This window comes from Aplysia californica, unplaced genomic scaffold (genome assembly GCF_000002075.1).
Source record: "Aplysia californica isolate F4 #8 unplaced genomic scaffold, AplCal3.0 scaffold00906, whole genome shotgun sequence".
Lineage (NCBI taxonomy): Eukaryota > Metazoa > Mollusca > Gastropoda > Aplysiida > Aplysiidae > Aplysia > Aplysia californica.
In genome coordinates this window covers 266,691-268,025 of record NW_004798176.1, presented here as the reverse complement: position 1 = coordinate 268,025, position 1,335 = coordinate 266,691, and the positions used below count along the sequence as shown (strand labels likewise).

Here is a 1,335-nt window from a genome sequence, read left to right as displayed (position 1 = left end):
ACAGGTGACCCCCACCTCCTTCTTTCGCAAATATCTCGACTTGTATGCAAGAAAAATGGCTATTTTTTTCATCCAAATAAAGACTAGAGAACAAGCTTTAAGATGATATCAATAACTTATAAGGCCCAAAAATTGACGAGAGCCTGATTCCACCACGCTGCCTCACATATAGATTGTAAAGCACACAGAGCTAGTTGGTGAGTGGGAACCTCCGGTGTACATATATTTTATAAAGTGTTTTCTATCACTCTAACGTAAATGAGAAGAGGTAACTTACTTTAGCCTTTTCTTTCATAGCCTCTGAGTCTGTTACCGTACGGTGTTGATTGTAGAAGCAGACGACGTTCGCTTGTTTGTTTTATCGCCTGTCACAAGGTTATATTGTATTTTATAAATGTTTCTGTCCCCCTTTATCTCATCTCTCCCTGGACCTATTGCCCTATCATAGACAGCACGTGGGTGGTTGGCGGGTGCTCTGGTGTGGTTTGCTTCTTCTTTCCTATCGGACATCTATCGTCCTTATCTCTCCTCCTTCTTTTTGCGTTTGTTACTCTCTTGTAACACCTCTAATCTTCGGCACTTATATGACCTTAATGTGTTGCAAGTGCCGTAAAACTCTTACTAAAACTAAATAGACAGCACACCACACATAGCTATAGCGATAGCATTGTTTCTGTTTCTGACCCACAGAACGTAAAGAACAGCTTCTGCACGCTGAAGAGGTCAGCCAAACCAAACCAAGATGGCGGCGGTAGCTTCCGGAAACGAGGCCACCGGAAGAGAAATCCCTGTCGTCTGCAACTCCACCGAGGACGCCATTCAGAGCGCTCTCCACGACGACCCTGACCTTCAGCAGATCGTCTCCCGTCTAGACAGTGACGTCAACATTGACCCAGATAGAGATCTAAATATAGAAGTGAGCAGCGACACGTCTGACAGTCTCAACAAAGACTCGGACTCGGTCTCCACCTCGAGCAGTCTCAGAGATACAGACGATAACCTGGATGACGACCACAGCCCGACGTCTGAGAGAAAAACAAAACATAAGCAGCAATCTCACTCGTCGGACAAATCACCAGTCTCCAACGGCGACTCTAAAAAGTCGGACCGCAAACAGTCGGTGGATAGTACCGGAAAGTCGAGTCTCAGTGTCAAGTCCAAAGCCGGTTCTAGTGATGGTAGTCAAAAGTCTTCATCGAAAAATCCGCTGAAAATGTTGAAAAAACTCACAAAGTTTGATAAGCCGGAAAAACAACACGCGGACTACAAGTAAGTAGAAATGTCTGTCTGTCTGTCTGTCTGTCTGTCTGTCTGTCTGTCTGTCTGTCTGTCTGT

The 1,335-nt window shown here is 45.1% G+C and overlaps 1 protein-coding gene across 1 annotated transcript in view; it reads left to right on the top strand.

Annotated features, from left to right (window-relative positions):
- Positions 1-690: 690 nt before the first annotated feature.
- LOC101853979 overlaps positions 691-1,335 on the top strand; it is a gene marked incomplete at its 5' end in the record, with an annotated part of 10,295 nt that continues 9,650 nt past the window's right edge. Inside the window, 1 exon segment of the mRNA XM_005110533.3 lies at positions 691-1,269. Within this exon segment, the coding sequence (XP_005110590.1) occupies positions 743-1,269 (527 nt within the window).